This window comes from Opisthocomus hoazin, chromosome 14, assembly GCF_030867145.1.
Source record: "Opisthocomus hoazin isolate bOpiHoa1 chromosome 14, bOpiHoa1.hap1, whole genome shotgun sequence".
NCBI classification, from domain to species: Eukaryota; Metazoa; Chordata; class Aves; order Opisthocomiformes; family Opisthocomidae; genus Opisthocomus; species Opisthocomus hoazin.
In genome coordinates, this window is record NC_134427.1 from 3,189,663 (window position 1) to 3,215,491 (window position 25,829).

At 42.1% G+C, this 25,829-nt stretch overlaps 1 protein-coding gene across 7 annotated transcripts in view; it reads left to right on the plus strand.

Annotated features, from left to right (window-relative positions):
- ZNF711 (zinc finger protein 711) overlaps positions 1-25,829 on the plus strand; it is a 29,487-nt gene that overhangs the window by 617 nt on the left and 3,041 nt on the right. The window contains exons 1-8 of one of the 7 annotated variants that reach the window (XM_075435231.1): positions 4,156-4,318; positions 11,199-11,303; positions 12,823-13,353; positions 20,171-20,329; positions 22,432-22,578; positions 23,181-23,318; positions 24,756-24,803; positions 25,419-25,562. In XM_075435231.1, the coding sequence (XP_075291346.1) occupies positions 11,225-11,303; positions 12,823-13,353; positions 20,171-20,329; positions 22,432-22,578; positions 23,181-23,318; positions 24,756-24,803; positions 25,419-25,562 (1,246 nt within the window). In that variant the 5' untranslated portion in view covers positions 4,156-4,318; positions 11,199-11,224. Of the gene's footprint in view, positions 1-4,155; positions 4,319-5,133; positions 7,815-9,059; positions 11,096-11,198; positions 11,304-12,822; positions 13,354-14,651; positions 14,674-16,029; positions 16,149-16,369; positions 16,458-16,558; positions 16,647-20,170; positions 20,330-22,431; positions 22,579-23,180; positions 23,319-24,755; positions 24,804-25,418; positions 25,563-25,829 lie in introns of those variants that run through there. The other 6 variants (XM_075435236.1, XM_075435233.1, XM_075435235.1 and 3 more) reach the window with 6 other exon arrangements.

Genomic DNA, 25,829 nt, shown 5'->3' on the forward strand with positions numbered 1-25,829 from the left:
CTAATGCTGTTAGTAGGACCATAAGTTTCTCTGACTAAAATGATGAAGATTCTCCAGGGCATTGTAGCATGTGGAGCCAGTTGTTCCCTGACTGACATTTCTTGGGGTTTTGCCTTAAAGAGAAAGAAAACAACAAATTACATACAATTTTCAACTGTGCAGTAAGAATCTGCGTTCTTGTTACACCAATTACCTGCAGAATTAGGCAGAAGGGAAGGCTTTGTTCTCAGGCCTAGCTGCTTATTCTCCCTGACGTCGGCAGCATTGTACAGACATCACCAGGGCACTTGGCTTCCCACTGTCCCAAGATGCATCAAATACTGAAGTCCTGACTAATGTAGCAGCCTCAGCTTATGAGCCCATTCCATTGTCCCTCCATTCCTTTTCACTCTGCCTTCCTTTGTTGTCTTGTTGATCTTAACAGCTGAGATGATTTGCGTTAAAAATGTGGTGGCTTGCTTTGTAACTTGTTTTGTAAATAATGAAAATAAATGAAGCTATGGAAAATCGACTACCTTGCCACTAAGGAACAAATTAAAGATACTGAAGTCTTGGATATATTTCCCATTTTCCAAAAAGACTCAAACACATTATTGTAACTTTTGTATTAAATGATTCTTGTCCTTAGTGTTAGGCAAGATGTGAAACTGTAAGACAAAACCAGAATCTTAAGGTTTTTAGAAAGGTGAAAATATTGGCATTTCTTTTATATAGATCAGAATGCTCTCCTTGCGACAGCTCCATGCCTGGGCCGCATCCTGGCACTTCCCATGCTCTCCACAACCCTGTTATTGCCCAGACTGTATTGGCTTTCCTAAGCAGGTACATCAGTGGAGAAGCCAGAAACCTCTTCAGACCCCTTCATTTTGCTTCCTTGTACGTATTTAGTGAATAGGTGCAGCTTTCAGAGACTTTCTGAATGTGGACTGCTTGCAGCCTGCACTGCAGTGTCTTCTGCGACTGCAGGCAGCCTAGAACAATGCCTGTACAGATCAGTGTTAAGAATTTTGTTGCTGATTAAAGCAGAAAGAAGCTAAATGATTGTATTGGTAACATCCGCGCAGCCAGCCTGAAGAAGCACCTTGTTCTGCCATCACCAGAGAACGAAGCGTGGAAGAATGCCATTGCTTTTACTTCTCTCACCCCCTGTTCTCTCAATGGGTGTGTTCGGTAAAAGCATCCTACTTCATCCAGTTATTTTCCAATTTCTGTCAGAAATAAGAGAAGTGAAAATGGTTCTCTCTGTTATCTTCAGAAACATACGGAAATGGTGTTAGCACATCTGTTCAGATCCTAGACTATCAGTTTAAACTGTTTTGACCCCAGAAAGTCAGATCGTCATGTGCAAGTTAATTCTGTTAGTGAATTGCTTTTTCTGGGTCAGTTCTTAGCCTCCAGTAGTGCCATAATTTAAGAAACTCTGGTAGCTGTTGACCTCTAGCTCCGTTTACCAGCCTGAAAGTGATCACAGGATTTGAGAGCATTCAGTCTGATATCTCACCACTCCTCTGAAAAATAATAGGAGAAAGAGGTAAGGCAATCCTGTCAAATATGCATGGTGCTGGCAAGAGAAAAGCTATCTGGAAGGTACGCACTCACGCTGTTTAAATTGAAATGAATAAAGTTTCATCAGACCTGTGCTGACTGCTGTTTAGTCTCGGGCAGATCACGAGTTGCAGGATATCAGCCACATGGATAGGCACTGCCGCTGATAACCACTCATGGCCAGGTCATCAGTGTTAACATCAGGCAGTTGAATGTGAAAGGAAACTGTGAAGAAACTGCTTTAAATACTCTGGTGTCACTTCTAACAACAGCAGTAATATTAAGGAATGCCTTTCTGAATATGCCATCTGCCAAGCGTGGTGCTCTGGTGGTTTGCCTCTTTGGAGAGCAGAGCAGCTCTGTAATTCTTTGAAATCTTTGTATTCTGCACTGAAGGGTAAGGAGCGATCCCGGTCATCTGCTAGGTGTCGTGGTTATGATGTGCTGCTTCCCCGTCACGTGCAAACAATTTAAATTGACACAGAGAGTGGTGTTTTGGCTTTTGTGCAGTCTTGGTGATTCACTGCTGCACTTTTTGGTATTTGGGTCCCTGTGATCTTGGTGTCTTGGTGGGTTTTTTCGTTCTGTGCTTCTGACCAGTGCTTTGGATTGATTTTCCTTGTAACTGCTGCCTTGCCCTGCAGAGCAGCGTGTTGGGTCTGATGCTGAGTGGTGTGTCACGCTGTTGGCAATAGCCTTGTTGTTGCTTGTTGCTATTCTATGCTCATTTTCCTTTTGAGGTTTCCCTTGCTGTTACTCCAGAAGACAGAATCCAGCACAGATGGGATTTTGTTGAAGAAAGGGGTAATGCATCTCTCTGTAGTTCTGCTCTTCTGAGTGTATCACCTTGTGAGATTCTCTGTCACCATTTCCCCAAGTATTCTGTTTTGCGGAAATGTATCTTTTCAAGGTGTTTTTTCCTCTCATTCCTTAATTGTGTTGCAGTTTGAAATTATTTTCTAACTAGAACGTCTATCTTTTTGCTGGAGCTGTTAAGAACTGATTAGAATGTTCTTAATACTACATTTACGTTGGTCTGTAGCATCTTATGGGCAGCTTTACCCACTACTGCATTGTTTACCCCTTAAGAGAAAAAAGGAGAGGAGGGTCAAACTTAGGAGAGATCTCCAGTTTCTGTGCTAAGGAGGTGGAAGTCCAGGAGTAAGAATCTTTTAAGAATTTGAGAATAAATAAACCCTGTAACTCTGTATTTAACTGCAAGTCATGCTTGTGTAGGGCAAAATGAGATTTTCTGTCATGATTTTGGTACCTGAAAATAGGTGCTCGGTGTCATTTTTGGTGCTCTGTGGCATCCCAGCTGATGTCCCGCTGCTGTTTTAGAAGTGGACAGGTCTTCTTTAGGCCGTCACAGCTGCCATGTCCATTTTGGACATCCTGTCAGACACTCAGGCAACCGCATCCCGCTCTCCACGAACAAAATTAATTTGAAATTACGGCAAAACTTTGTAAAACGAAGATTGATTTCTGTGAGTTATCTGTCTTTCAAACGGATGAGGAAAACAATGGGTTGTGTTTCCCTCCTGGTGTTTGGAATTCGACGGTTACAGCACTACGATCTGTTCAGCACAGGTCACGCACCAGTTTAACAAGTCCGTTTCAAAGCCAGAGGTGTGTGTCTGCTGAAATGCTCCTCGCTTCATGCGGGTTTAGAAAAATTAACAGTTACAACTCCTTTAGGTCAATCGGAGAACGGACCTTACGGGCTTCCCTAGCGTGAGTCTTTGCATACTCACACGTGTCAGTGTATGCCATTTTGGGTGCTGAACAACTTTGCTGACGTGGTTACTAAGGCACATTCATGCTAATTTCTTTAGATGATTTTTTTTTTTGCTTTTTTTGCTAGACCTACCAGTGTTTTGTTAAGAGAACTGCTGAGGTGGCAATGCTGGCGCTCCCAGACATACCCCAAACCATGACAACAAACGTGGTGAAGATACTGTGATTTATGCCAGCAGTTTCTTCCACTTTACTGTCAGTGTTGGGTTTCTCTTTGTTAATCGTATCCCTGAGACTGGTAATACTGGCAAGAACGTGTTTTGACCCCCGACCCCCTGTCTCTGACGTCATGTACCGTGCAGTAGCGAAGTCACAGCTCCAGATCGGGGGGGGGGGGGGCTCCATCGCTCCCCTGGGGCTGGGGGGGGGGGGGGGGGGGGGAGGTGTGTGACGCAGCACCAAGCCCCCTGGGGTGCCCAGTACCCTTTCCTGACACCTTGTTCCTTCACCTGCGCGCTTTATGTCTGTCCGGATGCAGAAATACCCGAAACTGAAAACACAGAGCCGGGGCTGGGCCCGACCTTGGCTCAGCCACGAATTTAACCCCCCCCCGCCCCCGGCGTCCTCTTGGGTCGGGGCCGAGCGCGCCGCTCGCCCCTAGAGCCGCTCCCTCAGCGAGCCCCCGCCGCCACCCAGGGCCCCGCCGCCGCCGAGGGGCAGCCGTGACGGGGAGCCGCCGGTTCGCCCCTTACCGCGCCCCCCCCCCCTCCCCGGCGCGGGCAGCCTGAGGGCAGCGGCCTCGGCGCGGCGGCTGCGCCTGCTCGGCGTGCGCGGCGCGCGGTGACGTGCGGCGAGACCGGCGGCGGCGGGGGGGAGGGGAGCAGGCCCCGCGCGCTCCCGCCCGGCCCAGCCCGCGCTCGGTGCAGGCCCGGACCTGGCAGAGCCGAATGCCAGGCCGCGGCGGCGGCGGAGTCCGGCGGCCCGAGCCCCCCCCCCGCCCCGGGCCCCAGCCCGCCCGCCGCGGGGACCCGCACAGGTGAGCCGAGGCGTCGGAGCCGGGACGGGGACAATGGAGGCGGCTAGGCCTCACCGCAGGCCGCGCCCGAGGCCTGGCAGCGCCGCCGGCGCCGGGCCCGCCTGCGGCCCATCACGGGCCGGGCGGGCGAATCCTGGGCTACGGGCGCGGGTCGCCGGCGGGCCCCGCGGCTGAGGGGCCTTTATCGGGCGGGCAGAAAATGGCGGAAAACAAGATGTCGGCCGGCGGGGCGGGGAAGGCTGCGGCTCCGCGGGCCGTCGCGGCGCCGGGACAGGGGTTATCCCCGCCTCCCCGCCCCGGGACAGCCGGGCCGCGGGATAGGGGCCTGGCGGCGGCCCGGGCCTCGCAGGCGGGGCCGGCGCGCCGAGGGGTAGGCCGGGGGGTGCGGCGGCCGCTTGTTCGCTCCCTCCGCCTGCTCCTTTGTCTCCGGGGCCGGGGCTCCCGGGGCTGAGTGAAGCGGGCGCGGCCCCGCGGGCTCGGCGGCGCGCCCGCTCCGCGAGTACGCGCTGGGGGGGGGGCGGTGGGGGGGCGCGGAGCAGCGCGGCCGCGCTGCTCCGCGCTCCCCCACCCCCCCCCCCCGCAGCCGGGCCCTTGGCAGCGGTGCGGTGCGGGGCTACCGTTGTCCGCCCGTTATTTTATGTATTGGGTTGTTCTGCTAAAGGTTCCTGCCGAAGCGGGAGGTTTCTCGTTGCGTTTCTGTTGGTTGCTGCGTTAAAAATGGGGGGGGGGGGGGGGGGGGGGGGGGGAAGCCCCAGACCCAGACCCTGGAGTGTCTTCAGGGGAGCATAATTCTCTCGTGTTCTTCCCGAACTTGGATGTTAAGAAATACGATAATCGGACAACATCTGGTTTGGGTTTTCTAGCTGCGTATGGGTCTGTGTGCTGCGTTGCGTTGCTCTGCGTCCGAGCTTGGTCCTTGTGGTTTGATCAAAATGTCATGCAGCTTACCAGTATCTGCACCTCTTGATGAAGTGCAGTGTTGTGCTTTGCTTTATTATACATAAGCGAAACATAAATATCATTTAGCAGAAATTCAGCATTTTAAAGGAGTGCGTAAGGGCTGACCATGCAAATACGCTTTATGTGGAAAATTTATCGCCTGAACATGCTGGGAATAATTGCATGTGTAAACTGGGGAGATGCTTAGTGTTTGCAGGGCCACGCTGTTCAGGACATAACAAAATTTATTAAATACATACTCTTCATTTATAAAGATTTATTAAGTAGTATTTTGCATTTTGTAGAAATTTTTTTGATGTTATAAAAATGTTAAATGCGGCAACAATGCCTGGAAGCCAGCATATCCATTGGGAGCTTCGTTGTACCTCTGGGTACAAGAATGACACCCTTTTTTCCTGGGAAGGGCAGAAGTGCTGAGGCATTCCTTTTTTTTCCCCTCCTCTAAATACTTTGCTGAAGATCTCTCAATTTAGGCTGTTTTCTGAAAGCTTTCTCAAAGACAAAATATTAATGGTTATTTTATGGTATTTTAGGGGAAGAGTAAGCTAAGAATAAATCAAAGTATATACTAAGAGCAGCTTTTATAAGGGCCTGGGCAGGTACTAGTTTTTCAGCTGAGTGTTGCTATTAAAATTATGTGTTCTTGGGTAGTCCCAAGCTGCCACACGTTATCTTTGATTTTAAAAAATATCATTTACAGTAGTGTTCCTGCGTGTAGACAAGAGAGGTCACATATCCCTTTTTTTTTTTTTTTACTGTAAAATTCATTGCCTCATCTCAGCTGAGCCCTGTCTAGGAAGAGCCTTGGCATAAAGAACTGAAATAGGTTAAAATCAACCTTCTCCTGACTCTGCTTAGGAAGAGAGCTGTTTTTCAAAAAAGCAAAACAGTGTCAGATACATACATATTTTAAAAAATTTAGCCTTGAGACACTGCTCTAGGAGACTCAGTTTAGGTTTCAGGAAATTCTTCATTTTGGGATCTGATGGAAATGTACTCCTTCCTGGTACAAGAGAGCATGCTATATTTAAAAAAAAAAAAATCAATGAAAATTTTAATGGAATGTTGTAAAGCGGTATTTTTTTATGGCTGATGCTAATAAAGCGTTTTCACAGTATTTTCTAAATACACAGAGGAGAAGGGGAATTGAGAGGAAAAACTTGAGATCTTAATAGAGGCAAGAGAGGTATGGGTAAGTTTAGGATTATGATAGTATATAGAATTGTGGCTTTTTGCCTTATTTCTCTGTACTTTTTTAAGTACAAAAGGTATGATTGGACCACTGCTCTCATAATTGTGTGGGTCTATAACATGGTGTACTGCAGAAAGAAGCTGTGAAGAACCACAGTTAATCACTGTACTACTTTTTTTTTGCTGTTTCCCATAGTAAGATTTGCATGCATACATAGTGTGTGAAACTAAATCGTCTGCGCTACTGAGATCTATGAGCAAAAATACCCAGATGTAGCAGAATTGTGGGCCTTATCTGTTGTTAAATGTTCCAGCATTAGCAGTGAGGGGTTTTCCTGCTGTCACTGCATTCCTTTAAGACCCAAAAGTAGACACACAGAAAAAAAATCCGCGATCGCATAGTTGATGCAACTCTGTCCTTTGTCTGTATTGGGGGTTTAGAATCTAGAGTATGCTTAAGTAGTGGCTGGATACCAGCTGCATCAACTGAGGTACAGCTTCCGTGTGCTTATTGCTGGTGTGTCGTCATCCGTCTCTGGTTTTAGTGGAAGTTTAAGGTATTCATAGTGCTGCGTGCACAGAAGTTGCCGCCCCATAACTTTCGTCATTTTTGTAGTCCTGTTAGCTTCTGGGAAAATGCTGCTTTCAGTGATAATTTGCTTTCCTTGCAGAATTTTTAATTTAAATTAAAATTATAGTCTTACTTTGTATTGAATTTTCTTTGTAGCATAGTGTGTAATATATTTGGACATCTAGTTCTATAATCTGAAAATAAATTAAAATGCTTATTGAGAAGGAAGAAAAGCCTAGCATATTCTTCCTGTAAGCTCAGATTGATGTATTTTAAGATAATTTGTCATATCCATTTACATTAAAAAAAGGATTATCTGAATGTAAAGACTGCAGTCAGGAAATTGTAGAGTATTACATAAATTCTGAAATTGCTGTATTAAATTAGCTGTTTCTGGCCTAAAGCTGCATCTTATTTTGTAATAGCAAGTATTTGTTAGCTGCCTGAAGAGTTTCAGATGACTGTGACAATACTTCAGGAGTGGTAGAGCATTGCAGTAAGGTTCTGAGGTTGCTTTGTAATTCCTACAGCGATGAAAGAATTTGATTTTGGAGCTGAAACTTAAAACTACATCGAGATTTGATTGTATGGTTGGAATTGGTGAGTTAAACCTGTGACTGCTATCCTCACTGATAAGGTTTGACTTGTGTTTTTGTAGTACTAGCTGGCCTGTGGAACTACCTTACTCCGTTATGGCACCATCAGGGAATTGCATCAGGGAATTTTTGTACCTCTGCAAGAAGAATGTTACATCGTGGTCATCTGCAAGAACGGGTATTGTAGATTTTAAAGGCAATTTGAGAGAAGTAGGTTTGAGCAGATAATACAAAGTGTTGAAGGGATGGTAGTGACACTAGGTGATAAAAGTTTTTTTCGTTCTTTCATATTCTCAGTTAAGTTGAAACCTCCTTGGGGTGGATCGATGACTTTTTATTGAAATTGCCGTCATTGCGGACTGCTTGCTGCTTCCTTTGCTTGAGGATTTCAAGAGTATAAAAGAAGGAATAATCTCTGCTCAGTTCCTTCCTTGGCAGTGCAGATGCAGTAAGCATAGGTTGTGTTTTCCACGTGCTCCTCCTTGTTACTCTGTTGGGTATTTCTTCATATTAAAAAAACCCAAAGATGGAATTGTACCCACGCGGCATGTGTGTCTTGGCCTGCACAGAGTAGGCATCCCGCATGGCCCGCTGGAGTGAAAGCGTTTAACACAATCGTAACGAAGGAGGCAAAGCAGTGTAGCACCAGAATTGACCTTTCATGTCACCTTGCCGTGGTGGCTTTCGGCGTGGCTTGGGTGGCAACTGGAGCCTCCATTTCCACCTGCAGACCCAGCCTGGTGCCCGGCGCAGGAGAGCTGGCCGGGTTCCGCGGGTCGGCCCGGCGCAGCGTGGCCCGCGGTGCTGCCAGCGTGCCAGCGTCTCCCTTCTCGGGGGCGACCTGGCTTGGTGCCGAGGGGCCGGCGCGCTCAGAAGTTTAGTTTCTTCTGGATCAGTGTGGTAGCGCGAGTTGCATTAGGTCCTGGCTCTTTCTGGGTCCCTTGATTCTGCTTTAGAGGCATCTCAGAGATTCTCCTTGCTTGACTTCATCAGCTCTTAACTCTGTTGTGGTAATATTTTGTTGCAGTAGAGTTGTCAAATGTGTTGTACCACCAAGTACTTGAAGTTTCTGTCATATTCTGTATTTAAACATAAACAAAGCCTTGCAGTAGGGTGGGAGTCAACTTTTTACGAGATCCAGAAGAGCAAGATCAAGGTTGGTACTACAGCAGGGAAAGTACCGCATTTTTGAGACTTGCTCTTAAAAGCGTTTGTGCTTCCCCGCTCATCTCTGCACCACCCAGTCCCAGGTGGTTCTGACCGGAGCTCTTGTCCTGCGTTCACTTCCCACAGCTCCTAAAACTCTTTGTTTTCTGTGTGGTACTGTCACTTATTTCCAGTTCTTGGATATGAGAGGGCAGGAAAGTATAATAGGGTTTTAGTCTTGTGCTACAGGGTTTTTTTTTTTAAACTAGAAAGTTTTCACCTGTGAAAGCCTTACTCTGTGTGTACTCCTGCAGTAGCTTCTACAGAGTCATTTCATCTGCGCTGAGAACTGGTGTAAAAGTCTTTTGGGTTGCAAAGTGCAAAATAATTCAGAATCTCCACACTTTAATGCTTAGTAGGGACACAAATAACGTGGAGGAATGCTGATTTATCCTTCTCTCTTGTATGTTGTGGAAACACTTTGTCAAAGAAACGTTACATGCTTTTTCTGAAACTGTAACTGTACCTTGTGAAAGAGATTCAGCATCCTCAAGACAGAGATGATAGCAGAAGTGGAGGTCTTGGTAAAATGAAGTTTAGTGAAAAGCTCCACATTTACTCTCCATGTGTGAAAATTCTTGGATGTAACTGGAGTTGCGTTTTAATGAATGTGAGAATCTCAGAAGTAAAACTGGCGTGACTGTGTGGCAAGGTTTGAGGAGCTGGTGTAATTTTAAAAGATTGAGGAAAATAGGCAAGTCTGATGAAAGAGGAATTGGGGAACAGAAGCCCCTGAGCATGAAAGGGAATTAGAAGAGCCAAAGCTATTGTCAAAAACAAAAGGAAAGAAAGAAAGTCAGGCAGTGAGGGAGAACAGTGGGGAGCTTCGGAGGAGTTGGCGGGTCTGTTCTGCCAGAAGCTGTGACGGATCAGGTTTCTGTCGGGGGGATTCCGCAGGTAGCTGCGTAGGACCCACTTCTCCCGGGCAGCAGAAGTGAGGCAGCACTGAAGGGACAGGGTTGGAAGAGCAGATTTCTGGAATAAGCCGACAGCTTTGAAATGGAATGTCAACCAGTATGGATGGCACGGTCCTAACCCTGGAGCGGCAGCTCGAGGTGTCAGCATAGACGAGTGCTGAGCGCTGTTGTTTCTTCCACGAGCGTTGCAGCAGTGGAGATGTTGAAGGAAGCTGGCCTTGCTTAGGCTCGCTGTTGCCTCCTCTGATGGGTAGTTCTGCACTGTGCGTGTAAATCGAACTGAGGGCTGACTGTCCTTTTGTCAAGCTGCTTTAGTGATATAGAAGGGTTCATAGACAGCTGCTGGAAGGGAAAATCAGCTTCGGCACTTCTGTTCTCGTACATTTACTACCCAATGTTTTCAAAACTTACCTGTAATGAAACATAAGGTTCAGCTACATTTACGCATGATAATTTGTTTTTAAATACCTGATAAATAAAAAAATTGTGAAAGAATATGAAAATTGATACTCCCAGTGCAGCTCTTGACTTTCTTCAGTGCAGCTCCACACATCCATAGTCACCAGTCTTGTTAATTAGTTAAAGAGAATATACAGACAGGGCTAGAGTGAAGGTGGCTTCTGCGTGCATAGCTGCTAATACAGGTTGTTAAGGTAAGGCACGTAGTTAGCAATGGCACGTGTGTGCTGCTGGTGTCCAGCTGGTGTTTCTGTCTTCTACAGACGGTTAGCTACAGGTTGTTTAAAGCAGAGTTAACTTGCTTCTTGACAAAGTTTCTGCTTCCAGGAAGTAAGTTACCTGTACCTAGGTTCCGTTCCCTACTAACGTGTGTCATGGTGCTGTGTTACTGTGGCCTGACGCTGCTGCTGGTGTTGCAGGTGAGGTCGTTGCTGTCGGTCAGTGAGCTGGTAGCCTGTGGAGATGGGCTCCTAAAACTGCCAAAGCATTTTAATGTTCAGTTTGCGGTGGGGAAATTGAAGGTTTCGACATTTCTTGTGCTTACTGCTGCTAGAAATAAAGTCGTGCTGAAGTCTGTACCTCCGCGTGCTGAGGGTCACTAGAAGGCACTTCCCAGTTAAATTCTACAGAATATAAACAGAGCTGGTCTGGGCCAGGCAGTGACCAAAGACTTGCATAAAAAAACCCTCCTAAGTCCTGACCAAGAATTACTGACCTGTTTGTTTTCACTCGCATGTGTCATTCTTTTGATTACTGTAGGACTACTTACGGGTGAAAACATTTTCAGGATTTTAGGTAAAAAAAAAAACATAACACCAAAAGAATAAAGCGAAGTTCATTGTATGAAGTACTGCGTGCCTTTTTCTTGAATTTTGGGGTAAATACTTTTCTGTGTTTGTCAGTGTGACACATTAATCCTGTAAAGCCAATCAACACAATAACACTGTTCAACATAAATTCTGGTTTTGCTTCTATTGCAGATATCTGTGAATGAACTTAGCTGAATATGGATCCAGGTGGTGGAAGTCTTGGATTGCAAACACAAGAATCCAAAATGCCTCACACTATGATTATGCAGGATTTTGGTAAACATTTTAACTATTAAAAATAATGAATAAAGTCAAGACTGTTTTTCAGGTTTTTGTTATATGTTTACAAATGATATAAAGATGTAGAGTTGACTAATATAACAATGCTATTTGCATGACTTTTTTGAGAAAATTCGAATTTTAAGGTGGTGTACAATATGTCTTTGTATACTTTGGTTGCTGATCTTGAAATAATCACTTATTCCGAAATACTGAAGTAATTCGGAGGGGGGAGGAAGTCGTCTGTGGCCCAGAGAGCTCTGGATGAGACAGAAAATATTACCTGCAGTTCAGCGCTTTTGTGGTGCATGTGCTTCTGATCGAAATCACACTGACTAGTTGTTACCTCTCCAACATACAGGAGGTGTAAACAACATCCAGTACAGGAGCTTTTGTGTGCTTACTTTCATTATTTTCTCCAGTGCTCCTTTAGGGTATTTCAGTAAATGTGGTGGGAAATAATGTCTTTGTGTGAAAACAGGTAACTTATTACATAGACAACCATTTACAGATTTAGCTAAATCTGCATGTTCATGTATGTTTAGAAGTCTTCTGTCAAGAGCATCAGTCCTGGGACTGTACTGGTGTGAGAGAACTTGTTTCTAAATCGATTTTTTTTTTTTTTTTTTAAGTGAATACGGTTTATTTTGGTGGCAGTGTGAAATAGCCTTAGCAATTTTGAAGGTTTGGAGAAAGGACAGCAAGAAATCTCCACTCTTTTCTTTGTGGGTCTCCATTTCTGCATTACGACAGGAGGATGACCTTCTCAAGCATTGGGAAGGGCCGTGTCTTTGTTCTACCATGCGTTAATATCCCTCAGAGTGTACCAAAATAATTGCATTTGCAGCACAATGCTGAATATTTTTTTTTCCTTCTGAGAAGAATCATTTTGTTGTGTTCTATTCATGAAGATTAAAACTGCTATTTATGTGTGTGTTGAAATAATTCACTGTGCATTCTTTTTGTATGTATAGAAAAGTAGTCTGCAAATACGACTGGCCAGTCAAGTCTGTTAATGAAAAACAGGTTTCTGCTTCTAGCCGTTGCTGGCAACATGGCAAGTTATAAATACTGCATACAACTTAGTATTTATTTTTATCAAGGCTCAGGCAGTCTAGAGGATGAGGGTCCTTTTATTGTGACAGCAGTTAATGCATTGTTACCATACTTCCAGTATCATGCAGGAATTCTGTGAAGGTTCAGATTGCTACTGTAACCAAACGATGCAAGTGCAAACTGGCCTGTGGTTTTTAACATAACGGCATTGTAAAAACTAAACATGGGGCAAACTCCAGGTTATGTCTTAAAGAACTGGCATGTTTTGTTCTTCTGAATTTAAAGAATACAGGCTGCTTTGGGTAGTCTGTTGGGTGAAATGCAGAATGTGTATTGTTGAAAATAACAGATGTGTACATCAGTGTTTAACTTATCTATACAATTATTCCATTCCTTAGATAAACTAATTGCTAATGCAATAATTTTAACATTTTTCTCCTCATTCATAATTGTTTCATAGTGGCTGGAATGGCTGGCACTGCTCATATTGATGGAGACCATATTGTTGTATCAGTCCCCGAAGCTGTCCTGGTTTCTGACGTTGTTACCGATGATGGAATAACCCTTGATCATGGCTTAGCAGCTGAAGTTGTCCAAGGACCTGACATCATCACTGAAACTGATGTAGTAACAGAAGGTGTGATTGTTCCCGACTCTGTTTTGGAAGCTGATGTTGCTATCGAAGAAGCTTTAGATACCAGTGATCATGTTTTGACTTCTGATCTGATCACAGAAACCGTTAGAGTTCCCGATCAGGTTTTTGTGGCTGACCTTGTGACGGGTCCTGAGGGACACTTGGAGCACGTGGTGCAAGACTCGGTGTCAGGAGCCAACTCACCTACAATGGTGTCAGAAGAAGTTCTTGTAACGAACTCGGATTCGGAAGCAGTCATTCAAGCAGCTGGTACTGTTCCTGGCTCAACAGTGACTATAAAAACAGAAGACGATGATGATGGCAAGAGTACATCTGAAGACTACTTAATGATATCTTGTAAGTTAAACAAAGGTAGATATAAACAGGAGATTATCTGAGCTAGAAGTGGTCTGGTGGGGAGAAGTTACTGTAACTGGCAGCTTGCTGCACTCTGTGCTGGAACTCTCAGATAGTGGTCTGTTGCCCAGTTAATTCTTGGTGTCTGGATTTGAGTTTCCTGGGTGAAAAATCTGTTATTGCTGACACAGCAAGAAAGAGAATGACATTCACACTGTTCAGTGAAGGAGTGTGTGTTTGTGTTTTGGAAACTAGATACTCCTGAAAGCTAAGAAAAACACATTGGAAAGTTAAACATTCCACATATTTTAAATATAATACTTTTTTCTTTTTTTTTTTTTTTTAATCTACAGGTATATTACCAAACTATGTAGATTCATGTAAAAATAACGTTGGGTTTAATCAGTAGAATCCAACAAAGAAATAGGTTTTTAAGACAACTGACTCGTAAAGTTTTCTCTTATGTGTCCACAAAATATTGTTTGTTTGGCTGTATTAAGAATTCTAATAGGCATTTTATTGCATGTTGTGCTGTTCTGGACTGCACTTGACATTAAGGGGTTATGTGCATTAATTGGTTGGTGCTCGAACATTGGAGAGCAGCTGCCCATTTCCGTTTCCACGCAGTATTCAGCTCTGAGGAAACTGTGTGGTCCTGTACTGCTTGTTGAGTGAGAGCACTGAAAGGACCTTAGGTCCGTTGTGTTTCTTCAATGGTTACGTTACACTGACGATACCAGGTTTTATTGTTACACAAGTTTGATAAAATGTATGATAGTTCATTTTGGATTTTTGGCTTCTCCAAATCAGTTACTGAAATGTGAGTGGGTCAAATCAGATCTTATTTCGTCAGAAGCAATATGTTAAAAAAATGGCAATGCCAAGGGTGTCAAAGTGTCACACTGTTCACAGCAAGCTACATTTCCTAACAATTTCGGAACAGAGCGCATGACTGATTAGTAATTACAATGATTTCAGTATTTCATAGCATTTATGTCCCTCATGCAAAATATATTTTTGTATTCGTTTTTTGTTCTGTACAGGATGGACAGCAATAATTTTTTTGTTGTTCTGTCATTAGTGTAATGTCATATGTCACTAATAGAAGTCAAAAAGGGTTTTTTTGGAAAAAGAACCAAAAAAAACCTCAGTGTGAAAGCAAATAGGACTACAACAGAAGAATTCCTCTGTGTGTGTAAATAAAAGAACACCATTTTTACAGTCAGTTATTTCACTGAAAAAAATTCCTCCTTTCTGACAGAGTACGTATGATGAGTTGTATTCTGTAACTGCGGTATTTCCAACTGCACCTTTGTAATTGTAAGTAAAGTCGTCTTTGGAATTCCTTCTAAGATAGAGAAGTGTGATTGTGATGGACAGTGATGATCACTGCACTTAGACCAGAGCAGTCTAAACTGTGAGGGTTGCCTGTTGACCCCAGCTCTGTCTGGTACATTGATCCTCTTCTCAGGTGTTCTCAAGCCTACGGATGGTTTTTGTAGCTTTTTGAAGCCAGTTTGAGACCTAGTTTTCAGCAAATCGGATTTACATGTATGTGTAATCATGGTGTGCCTGCATAATCACAGTTGGAAGCTACATTAGAATTTTGTTCTAAGTAATCATGTTAGGTAAATTAGGACAGTCTCTTGCCTCTGCTACGTTTTGAGGCTGTATTATGCTGGGTATGCCAGCTTGACCCAACAAAGTAGCTGCTATTGGTCTTTTTCTGAGCAAAAATGAATCGATGTTCTGCAGTTGTTCAGTTTTTTTTAACATTTTTAAATTAGCCTTGAATTTGTTACGTTTGTGAAGGTAATCTGTTGTGTAGAATAGGTAAACGCCTCAGTTTATCAAGCTGTTTAAAACCCGTTTTATATACTTATATTTTTAAATTGTCAAATGTTCAGTAAATGTTGTAGAGTTACTTTCATAGTACTTCTTTTGAGTTGTATATATATAGGGCTGTTGAACTCTTTTATAATGTAAATCACATCAAAATCATAGTTTTATAGAATCTCAAAATACTTAGCTGTCTTTTAAGGAAATTTAGCATCTAAAAAGAGGAGACTTTACATAAAATGACAGATAATGCCCTAAGGGAATACCACTAGCTGTTCTGTGGAACATGTTTTGGGAACTTCTGAAATACTACCTTTTAGGGTGCAAAGCTGAGCTGAGTGTAGAATTTTAACTTATCTTACTCTTTTATTGGGAGTTACAGTTTAAATATACTGAGAGATGATTTTTCACTATTATTTCATTATTATTTCACTGTGTAGATATTTTATATATTATTGATAATTATTTTTTTGTGTAAGTACTATTTGGAAAGTTTGTCTTGATAGTTCCGTGAACTAGCTGCGTATGATTTTGTAATTGGAAATTTTCACTGGACTATTATCACCATTCTGCTGTCTCAGATCTGAAAAGTCTTTTTTTGATGTGTTCGCAGCGTGTGCCATGGGATACACACAGTCCCTTGTTTAAAATCTCCAGAACACCTGTTTAAAAGGGACTTCTTAAGAAGGAGATTAATACAAAATGAATGCATATGGTGTGGCCGTGAGCCCAATCCATCGCATAGTGAGATGGGAAAATTATGAACAGTATATCCCATTTTGCCAGGGAGGGGTCAGGACACGTGTAGCTTAAAGCGTACCCTTTTTTGTTTTTCAGGTTTGCGATATTCAGACCCACAGGGGATTGCCAGCTCCCGATCCGTGTGTTGGCCCTGCATGCACTATGTTGGTGACCTCATACCCACCACAGAACAACACTGGAGCTGGCCTTTAGGGGTAAGGTACTGTTCCACCACCGCCTCCTTTTTTAGTGTATTACAGTACAGTGTTACATAATTTGCTAAACATTTGAATAGTAATACTCCTATATCATAACCTACGGGATATAAAAGAAGTATATCGGACATTAGAAGAGTATGAAAAATTGTAAAACCACGGGACTTATCTTGCCCTCGTGTTATCCCTGTGGGCTCCTATGGTGGGTGTGGTATCACCAGCACAGTGCATGCTGAGGCATCCCATGAATGGGGAGCTGGCAATCCACGGTGAATCTGGACATCACACACCTGAAAACAGCCAAGGAAGGTAAGTTTCACATTGGAAGTGTGCTGAGTTTTCCTTTAAACCTTGTTTGTTCGGGAGGATTCAGCATATATTTATGAAGGTTCTCTGTTGTGTTTTTTCAGTTAATTTTAAGTGACGAGATAATAATGTGTAGTGCTTCTGGTGGATGAGTCAGATCTGGAAGACACTTTCATATTCCATTGACATAAAGTAAGCATTCCTGTTCCTGAGAACTACCACTGGGAAGTCATCAGAGAATCTAGCACTGATGGGATAGCGGTCTGTGATTGAAGTCATGTTACTTAGAGGACAGAATATTTTCACGATCTGCTGTTTAAGAAAGTCATAGTATTTTGGAACTTGACAAATGTTACATGTCCTGCTGTGTTGATTATTTTCCCCTTATCTAAATGTGTTTACAAGACAGATTGAAACCATGGAATTTACTTCATGTAGGACTGCAATTTAGGCAATAGCAATTGCGTGTTCAGTGTCTTTTGTTGTTGAGATATTTGAAACAAAAGGCAACATCTTACTAATTACAATCTATATCAGTATCGTTTTCTCAATCTAGTTTATATTTTTCAAATTTCGTTACGTTACACTTTTGGTTTTGTAGAAAACTGATTCCAGAGGCTCTGGATACGCAGGCTTCCTAATATGTTTCCATTACTTTAGCTTAAATTGTAGAGACTGAAGATCTTCAAAAATACACAGGATGGTTAATGGTGTGGGAGTAACCATTAATTTTAAAAATAATGTTGTGAGTTTGCCCCTCTAAGACAGGGTCCCTATTTTTTAAAGTATTTTGAAGATCTGGGGGCTTTACTTGAAATGGTGGTAAAACACAGATGTGAGTGTACATGCTATATTCATGTATTTTCCTTTATATTTTTGCCTGAAAGTATTTACTCCTATAAAAATTGTAAAGTTGGAAAATTCCTCAGTTTTTTGCCTTATGTAATCTTTGTTGTATTGCAGTTGATGTCCTGGTAAGGCAACATTCTAAAATTGTGTAGTTTTTTCTTGTGTTATTTCACCAGATACATAGGGGTGTACAGTCATTGTCACTCAATATTAGTTAGATAGTTGGAAGTTTTTGCCAGAAAGAAAACTTCTTATCCCACCCGTGTGATTACTCCACTGTTGAGTAGGAAGTTGCTGGTGTTAAATAACCTTCTAGTATGGAAATACTTATTTTCTATGTTAAACTGATAATGTATTGTGTTTATAATGTTTATTAGTTTAGAAAAAGATGGTGTTGCTTGAGTTGCAGATTTGAAAATCCTACCATCTACCAATTGTAAAATTACAGTAACAGCTTACAATTAGTGATTTCTTCCACCCAGCCTTTAATATTCTTTCTGTGTTTTGGCAGCCTGTGTAGTCATACAGCTGCATAGATCATCACTCCTGCCTTGTGCTGGTAGTTACCTCCAGTCCTGCAAAGACTCGTACATGCAGGCGAAATGTTCGTTGAACTAAAATTAAATATATGTGTAGCATTTTGAAGAATATGGAGAAGAAACTTTTATAAAAACCATGCAGAAAAGAAAATGGTGTTTAATAAATTCGCAGTAAAAGTATGGAAATACTTTTCCAAGATAAGTATCCTTTAGCATCTTCCCTTTTCCCATTAGTAGAGGATGCACCAGCCCTCTCTTCCAGTAACTCCATTCTGGCAGCATCAAAAATTTCACTTAGCAGATGCGGTAACGCTCCCATACTGGACATAAAGATGTACCAAAAACCTGATGCTGGGAACCTTCAGTGTCAAAGGAATCCGCCAGGTTCTCGGTTGTGGCTTTCTCGTCTGTGGTGCTCGTACTCTGACTGTTCTCGTTGTCCTGCAAGGTGACGTGGCTGCCATGCAGTACATGTCAGATTCTGACAGATTAAGGTGTTGATGTTGCTGGCACCGAGTTTAATAGAGATTTAGAGTCTTTTTAACTAAAAAGCAAAAGCTCTTTTCCTGAGGAGATTTTAAACTTTTTTTCTGCTGATCCAAGTTTGATATTTTTTCAGCAATGCAATTAGTCTCTTATTCACAAAAGGAAACAGCTGAAACATAGCATTTTTTAATGTTTTCCATTTAATTTTCATCAAAATACATAATTTTCAGAGGTTCTAAAGTGAAATCAAATACTTACTTTTACTTCCTCCATTATATCTATTTCTGCCCTCAACAACGTCTGTACTCTTCTGAGGCAGTCCAAGATTTGTGAAATAGAAAGAAGGTTCCTCAGTGTGGGGATGAAACACGATGTCAGTTGGATAGGGGTTTCCGTGGAATCCTGTCTGCGAGTGGGAAGAGCTTAGTTTGGGATTGCTGTGGTGGGTTCTCGCCCTGCTGCAGGAGAGGCGTCTGCTCCTTTGCTAGCAGGTTCTGAACCACCTCGCGTGACTGCCTGGGGTGTTAAGAAAAGCTTTGACTAACTCCAGCTCGCCTCAGCGCGCCGGGCTGTAGCCTGCGGTGGTTAAAAGCAGCTCTTCAAGAGCAGCCCTCGCTGCGCTGAGGGCAGGAGACTTAGAGGGGGTTTGGGAACCGCGGCAGCCGTCCCGAGGTAAGCCATCCCTTGCTGCGTAATCGGAGCCCTCCGTGTCCGCAGCGAGCAGACTCTGTTCTGAGCCGTGAAACACGACTGCCGCTTCAATATTCATTTTAATGATTTTTTTTTTTTTTTGCCTAGTATGCACATATTTTAATGCTATAAATGCAGTAAGTTGCTATTTCCCTGGAATGCATTTAATTCAGATTTTATTGACATTTTGTGGAATTCTGCTCTGGTTAGAAGGCTTCAGTGGGTGTTAAGCATTGCGCAGGTTTGTGCTGGCCATCTGCACAGGAGCTAATTTTATCCCCTGAGAGAAGTGTGTTGGCAATACGTTATGTCAAAAAGATGCTTAGTTGAGTGGCCTCCGTATTGGCAATGTGGGGTGGATATATCGATATCTATGTGAATACCCTCTTTACCAAAATAGTGTTACTTCTACACTTTTAATGGTTTGAATGTAATTTTTGTTGTATAAATAAAATGAGCGTTTTGAGTATATAGATCAAAGAAGTAGAGTGACTAAATTGCATACATAAGAGAGTGAGAAGTCAATTTCACATGGTAGTATCTGGATGTTTTGTCACTGCATCTTTTAATCAGCCATATATTATACAATAATCTTCATCAATTTTTAAGTTTTCAAGCAATAAAGTGGATAAAATCATAGTTTCTTTTAGGGTGAAGATGTAGTCAAATTTCTGATGTACACTTCTTTCACTGGGAATGTACTCTGAGTCGCCACTCTGCAGCTACTCAATTTTAGTCACCAGTAGCTTGGAGTAGTCAAGCTTTTGGGGATGCTTAGACTGTAACAGGCAATCCTGGGGTGGTGTTTAACATTTTTTGATAGATGTTTATTTTTACTTCTTGATGCGTTACTGCTTTAGAAATTGAATAATTTCAGGCACAGCCCATTACCACATTGTCTTTGGTGACAGGCTCCCTCTTGTGTTCTTCATTCTGTAATTCTCGCTGTGTCTCCTGAGTTGCAATCAAATGCATACTGAACTTCTGGAATCTCTTGTAAAAGTATCTTGAGATGAACTGTTTTGCAAAGGCCAGTTAAGAATACAAACCTTTACTATGCATGGGGATAACAGTGGAGAAAATCATGCTGCTGATTAGTTTGACTTTTAAAAAATGTGTTTGAACCTCATTATTACTCTCTTATCTTTACAGTGGATGATGTTGGAGAAAAATTGGACCATATAGGAAGCACTCCCTTGAAAATTAGTACCGAGGTGACAAATGATGATGTTGCTAAAGATGACGGGTTTGGTTCAGAAGTTATCAAAGTGTACATATTTAAAGCTGAAGCTGAAGATGATGTCGAAATAGGTACCTTTTAAATTCTGTGTGTTCTTCCAGTAGTTTGGCGTATTTCAGGGTCTTTTTGTTTGTTGTGCTTAATTTCATGTGATCCACTGACTAGAATGTTTTGTAGAATGTGACATTCATGGAGGCTGCCCATACGCGGTAGAGATCGGATGTGTGTTAGTCTCAGGTTCTTTTTTGATTGGCAGTGGGTTTTTTTCAGGCAACCAAAGCCCAAAGGTAGAAGTGGTTGGGTCTCTGCAGCTGTTTTGCGTTTCTCCGATGTTGTGAGACTGTGTGTCAGCACAGAACAGCTTCTAGAGTGGATTCCTGTCATTGAGTGGTCTTTGGTGGCGTTGATACAGAGAGAGGGGCAGCTTGCTGGGACTTCAGGCATGCAGTCATTTCCAGACCTACCCAGGAAAGTCAGAATGGTTCTGCAGTTCTCTTTTGCAGAGATAGATCCAGCACCTCCAGGCGCTTTGTAAGTGGACACACAGCTAACCCATGTTCCGTTCATCGTAACTGGTGGAAGCAGAGCCCCCCTTACAGTTGTTCTCAGAGCTGAAACCTCTGGCTCCTTCCACTTTACCCTTTGCGTTTAGGTAGTGGAAATCTGCCTCACTGGAACGTGTCTGGCCTGGAGCCGTTCACAGGGCAAGTCAGCCTGACTCTGCTCTGCCGGAGTGGAGAAGGGCGATCATCTCCCACAGACTGGTAGCACTGGCCTGGCTGTGCTGTGAAAATCTGGAACATTAGGCAGAACTGTGGATTAGAGCAACAAAATCCTCCAGTTAGTAGCAATCCTGGTGCTATTTTTCAAGCAGCAGGAACTGCTGCTGCAGGAAGTTTTTGGCTGTATGATGCCTTTTATTTTTCTTCTCAGAGAAAGAAGTAAACTTTCCAGCTCAAAGTAGTGGCCGAAAAGGATTGTTCAGGGATGATCAGACTGCTAGCTAATGGGGCAGTTGTCTTTGGTTTGCTCTGTCTCTTAGGGTAGGTTCAGAATTAGTTAAGACTGTTGTATGAGTTGCTCGGTGTCTGTTGCAGCATGGTACGGTGTAGATTTTGGAGTCTGTTAACGAAGTCCTTCACAAGGTTGCCGAAGTAACTTCACATATTTTACTGTCCTATTTGGCATAGACAGTATCTGATTCAGCTGAAGGTTACTGGGTATTTCTGTAAGGCCTGTAAGTCCGCCAGGACTATTTGTAGTAGCAAACAAGGACTCTTGGTATACCAGAAGTTAGTCTGTTCTGCCGTGATCTGCAGCTTCTCCACTCACTGTTCAGTCCCTGAGATGCATGGCAGACTTAAGCATCAGTATTTATCTGCCACCTCTCTCTCACTCAAGCATCAATATCAAGTTCCAGATTGGAACTTGTTCTTTTGCCTCTGTTCAAGTAAGTCGGTGGGCCAAAGCTTGTTAGTCACCCGGAGCAGGACCATGTGGGCAGTTGTCCTCATTGCCTCCTTTCCAGCTGTTACTCCTCAGATTGCGGTGTCTCTGGGGAGTCGGTGCAGCATCTTATGTCCCTGCTTGTCTGCCTCTCTAGATAATGGTCTTGCTGTTGAAACTATTTGTGGTAGCAGTTGCTCTCTCTGTTAGGTAAGTTGCTGGTCAGTCCCGTGTAGTGAGTCTGGGACATGCGCATTAGAATCTTTGTAGGAAAAGTTACCTAAGATTCAGTTTTTGTGAGGTGAGTAAATAGGATTTTGGGAGAGGAAGAGGGAGAAGAATTAGCTGTTCATATCTCGAGAGAGAATTTAAAGGCTGTGTTCTGGGCAAGATTAGAATTACAGTCATTTTTTTGGTGGGCCTGGGCAGGTGTGTGGTTCCAGTCGCACCTGAGCTCGCTGCTAGCATGCAGAAAAGGCCCCTGATCCTTCTGGGATAGTAGTTGTTCAGTCTTGAATTTATCAGGAGACGCCAAGAGAACTTTTTTCTGATCTGCCCAAAGTATCAAACTTCCACGATTTTATGACCTACATGGATGTCAGAACATTTAATTGGAGTTTTACAAAATAGCTTTGTTATAAATGAGAAGAAAATACTTAAATCTGAAAGTAATTGAACAGTGGTTGTTTTACGTTTACTTACTGTGTTTAACTTCTTTTCGTTAAAGGTGGGACAGAAATTGTCACAGAGAGTGACTTTCACAATGGACATTCTGTAGCTGGAGTAATTGAACAAGGAGGTGTTGGTAGAATGCAGCGAGAAAAAATGGTTTACATGGCTGTTAAGGACTCTTCTCAGGAAGATGAAGATATTAGTAAGCATAATAAGAAACATTTTTGTTTCTCATGCTGTTTTATACAACAATATAAAGATCGTTCTCAAGGACTTTTTTAATTTTTCTGAAGGATTCTTCAGCCTGAAGTAGTAGAAAACTAAGCTCATCTTCCCTAAAAATAAAGAGCAGGCTATAATTATTTTAAAGTGATGTGGATAAATGCACTTTGTGCATACTGTATGCAATCATTTCGTTATTTATATTAAATGTAACATGTCCATGGATGAAGTTAATGAGGTTAGTCAAATTTCTCATTTTTCTGTTTTCCTACTGTGAATTGCCTTGTTCAAACAGCTTTCGGGCAAAGTGGTGAATAAATGTCATCAGTTACAAGTTTGTAAGTTTGTATATTTGAATTTATGTTGGTATTTGTTTTTGATTTATGCTTACTGATACGTGCTTTCTCTCTTTAAGGAATGTCTGAATAAATAATGATCCGCTAAGGGAAGGGGTGGTTCTAAATGCCAAAGGAAGAAAAGTAATTTATAATGGGTATCAATCAGAGTGAGAGCAAATTAAATGAAGGAAAATTTGTGATGAGCAGAATAAAATTAAAGATTTGTTCTTCTCCTTTAATCCAGGCTGTGCTGAAATAGCAGATGAAGTTTATATGGAAGTTATTGTAGGTGAAGAAGAAGCTACATCACTTCCAGACGCACAGCTTGAGGACTCTGGTGTGAATAAAACTTTTGTCCCTGTTGCTTGGGCTGCTGCTTACGGTAGGGATCTGTATGCTTATTTTCTGAAAATCCTTTCCATTATTTTCTCCTTAATCTATCTTTCAGAATCTCTGTGCAAATGTGATAATCTCTCACCTTCCCCTGTGGGTCTGGAAACAGCTCCTTCTGATCTAGAAGTGTCAGTTAGTGGAGTTCATTAAGTGATGTGAAAAATTATGTTGACGTCATTCGTGACCTTTTACGCATAAGGTCCTTAGTGTTTTTGCAGTTCAACCTGAAGACAACAGTTCCATTTTTACACTGGTGGTTTTTTCCCAATGCTGGCCTGTCAAACAGTTACAGATTACTGTAGTAGTTGGTTGTCTTGCATATAATGAATGGATTGCTATATGTTGAGTTCTGTGAAGTAGAAAGGAAAGCTGTTAGGATAATTTCTACATGTTGTTCTTGATTCTGGCTCAGATGTATAGCGTGCGTGAGTTTTAATGGTTAAGTTGGCTGTTGAAGATTTTACACAAACAAGAATAGCCTGAAGTATTTTACAGTAGCTAGGAGGAAGGGGAAATAACTTTAAAAAGTGAATAGTAGGAATAAATGTAAACATGTTCCTAATAATTTCAGTTTATATACCTGTTTCAAGCCTCTTAGTCCTTCAGATTAGAAACAAAAAATAAAAGGTAATTTTTTTCTCTGCAGCCATGCTTCACATAGTACAACTGTCTTATCAGGATATATTGTGAATTCTGAATATTCTTTTCTTTCCTATTTATTCTTTTCTCAGATTTTAGCATGTTAAATGCATATTAAGAGGGTATGTTAAATGTATATTAGGAGGGTATGACATCATCCATGGTTTATAGAATTAGTCAGTTAAAATTCATTGGTTTAATGCATCTGAGCACAGTAATTGGGCTGATGAAGTGGTTTAGAACCAGAGAGTCTTGGCACATCGCAGTAAACACTTTGAATCCAAAATGAGGAATACACTCATGAGGTATTACTTCTCCGTCTCCCAGAACTTTGTAGCGCCTCATGTAGATGAGTTCTGGGCGTCTGATCAGGTGTAAGTCTTCTTACCTGCCTAGTTCTGCTCCGGAGAGATAAAGTACTTCAATCTCAGGAGCAAATTATGGCCTTCAGATAACCCTGTTTCTGGATTGCTATCTGAGGTTATTTATGAGGTTAAAGGTTTGCAGAAGCAAGCTTATTAATTATGAGAAGCAGGAAAGGCAGTCAGCACGGTAAGCATGCAAACACAGCTTTAGTAGATATTAGCTGTTTACAAAGATGTGGTTTTATTTCCTGGGGCTCATAATTACAAAATACTGAACTGGTTGTGAACAGCACATCTCAGTTTGGATAGAGTTAAGCTGTTACTTGTTAGCTGAGTTAGTTTTCTCTCATGATCAGACTTTCAAAGCCATCATCTTTAAAAAGAGTTCTAATTTATAATGACTAAAATACCATTTTCTGCAGGAGATGAAAGAAGGCTACCCAGAAGATACGAAGATGGTCAAGCGGCAGGTAAGAAACGTAACTGTGCTTGGCACAGCATTAAAACGAACTTGCTGTCTTTGAAAATATACACATTTCTGTGTCAGTTCTCCTAATCGGTGAATGCAAAAATTATCCATAAAGTATCTATTGAAGGACTCCACAGTCTTTCTCTGCTGTTTTGAAATGAACGCAGTTCTAGATGGCTTAGAATTGTAGCATTCACAGATTTCTGGCAGTTCTAGTAGGCCTTCAGAGTGGGTGGGAGGTTGGGAGGATCTGCCAGGTTTCTTAGTATAGTTTTGTAGTCAAGAAAGAGATAAATACAATTGTTAAGAAGTAAAACCAAATTAAATGAAAGGAAACAACCAGCATAACTTGTAAGAAATTAATGTCTTCACAAGTATGAGAAAGCAAGGCATATATCTGAAAATTAATGAGTGTTTAAACAGTTATATATTTGACTTTTACCAGCAAAGATAGATAGTGCTTTATATTGGCACTCTTCCTTTTTATATATGTTGATTGTAGAGGAAGGGTAGTATTTTTTTTAAAAAGTAGATATGCTGCTGTGCAATTCCAGTCATCAGTCCCAAAGAAAAAAGTTGTTTAAGGTTTTTTATGGTGTCTAATTTTTGTTTCTAGGAAATAACTTGGATACACGATTAGAAAACAAAAACGGTAATGCAACACAATACCTGCAGATTTGTGATAGCATTAGCACTAATAGAGTGCTAAAACAAAAAACCAAGAAAAGGAGGAGAGGAGAGGCCAGGCAATGGCAAACAGGTAAACACTGTATGGTTATGCGTATTGTCATGGAGTGGCACTTGCTCCTGTACTATTCCTTTTTTTTTTTTTTTCTCCCAAGCTGGTGCAGAATTAAAAAATACAAATGGTGATTTGCGTATTTCCTGTGTCCTTCCCCCTCCAATTCTGTGCATAGAAAATGTGGTGATTTGTGCTATTCGAAGTCAGTACACTTAGGGCTGATGCGATTCGTTTGAATTTTGCAGGCTATTAAAAAGTAATTATGGATGTATTCACTGCACATAC